The sequence below is a fragment of the Penaeus monodon genome, chromosome 21 (assembly GCF_015228065.2).
Source record: "Penaeus monodon isolate SGIC_2016 chromosome 21, NSTDA_Pmon_1, whole genome shotgun sequence".
Lineage (NCBI taxonomy): Eukaryota > Metazoa > Arthropoda > Malacostraca > Decapoda > Penaeidae > Penaeus > Penaeus monodon.
Genome location: NC_051406.1, coordinates 7,369,417 through 7,370,217, shown reverse-complemented (window position 1 = coordinate 7,370,217; position 801 = coordinate 7,369,417). Strand labels below are relative to the sequence as shown.

Below are 801 nucleotides of genomic sequence, written 5' to 3'. Positions count from 1 at the left end.
AGGAAGTATCATGGATAACGGATAAACAACAAAGGACTATGCATACAGATGATTCACATCACCAAACAAAAATAAACTTCCCATCATTAATTGATATCTAACAACGTCACCTGAACACTTTTTCCCCCGAGTAAAAACATCTCAGAAGAAGACTGTTTATCTAACTTAAAAAAAAACTGCAATGAACAACTATGATCGGCATTCTAAAACATCTGAATAAATAAGAAATTCCACACACATCATTTTGAGTCCGAAATATCGATACTCAGATCAAATTCATACAGAGGTTCAGATTTAAATGCCTTCATGGGACACAGGGCAGTAAGTAAATGGGTAAATAAACTAATAAATGAAATATCAAAAATAAATGAAAAGTAGATTTTTAAAAGATCCCAGGATGGGAAGTCACTATTTCTCAAAATATTCAGATTTTGAGAAATTGGCGAATCCAAAATTTGAGATGATAGCCTGTGACCTTCTCTAAACATCCTTATTATCTCTATATCACCCTCATTATCCTTTACATCATTATGTAATCCAACTACGTTTTTTTTACCCTTAATACCTTACCTCCACCATACCCACGAGGAAGAAAAGGGTATCCATGTCTTTTGGAAACGCCAGTGAAGCTCCTTTCAGTGTACAAGCCGTCAGTGCCCCTGTGATGTCTGCTTCGTGTGCCCGGAAGAGGTAACAGATGCCACGGTACTCCACGAAGTCTGGGGGGCATCTGGCTGGCGGGGAGAGATGAGGCCGTGGACGATAATAGGAGTGAAGAAAAAGCAGAGGATAAAAACATGT

The 801-nt window shown here is 38.2% G+C and overlaps 1 protein-coding gene across 1 annotated transcript in view; it reads right to left on the bottom strand.

Moving 5' to 3' along the window:
- LOC119586548 overlaps nt 1-801 on the bottom strand; it is a 58,792-nt gene that overhangs the window by 10,088 nt on the left and 47,903 nt on the right. Inside the window, exon 19 of the mRNA XM_037935307.1 lies at nt 571-734. Coding sequence (XP_037791235.1) covers nt 571-734 — 164 coding nt within the window. The remainder of the gene's footprint in view (nt 1-570; nt 735-801) is intronic.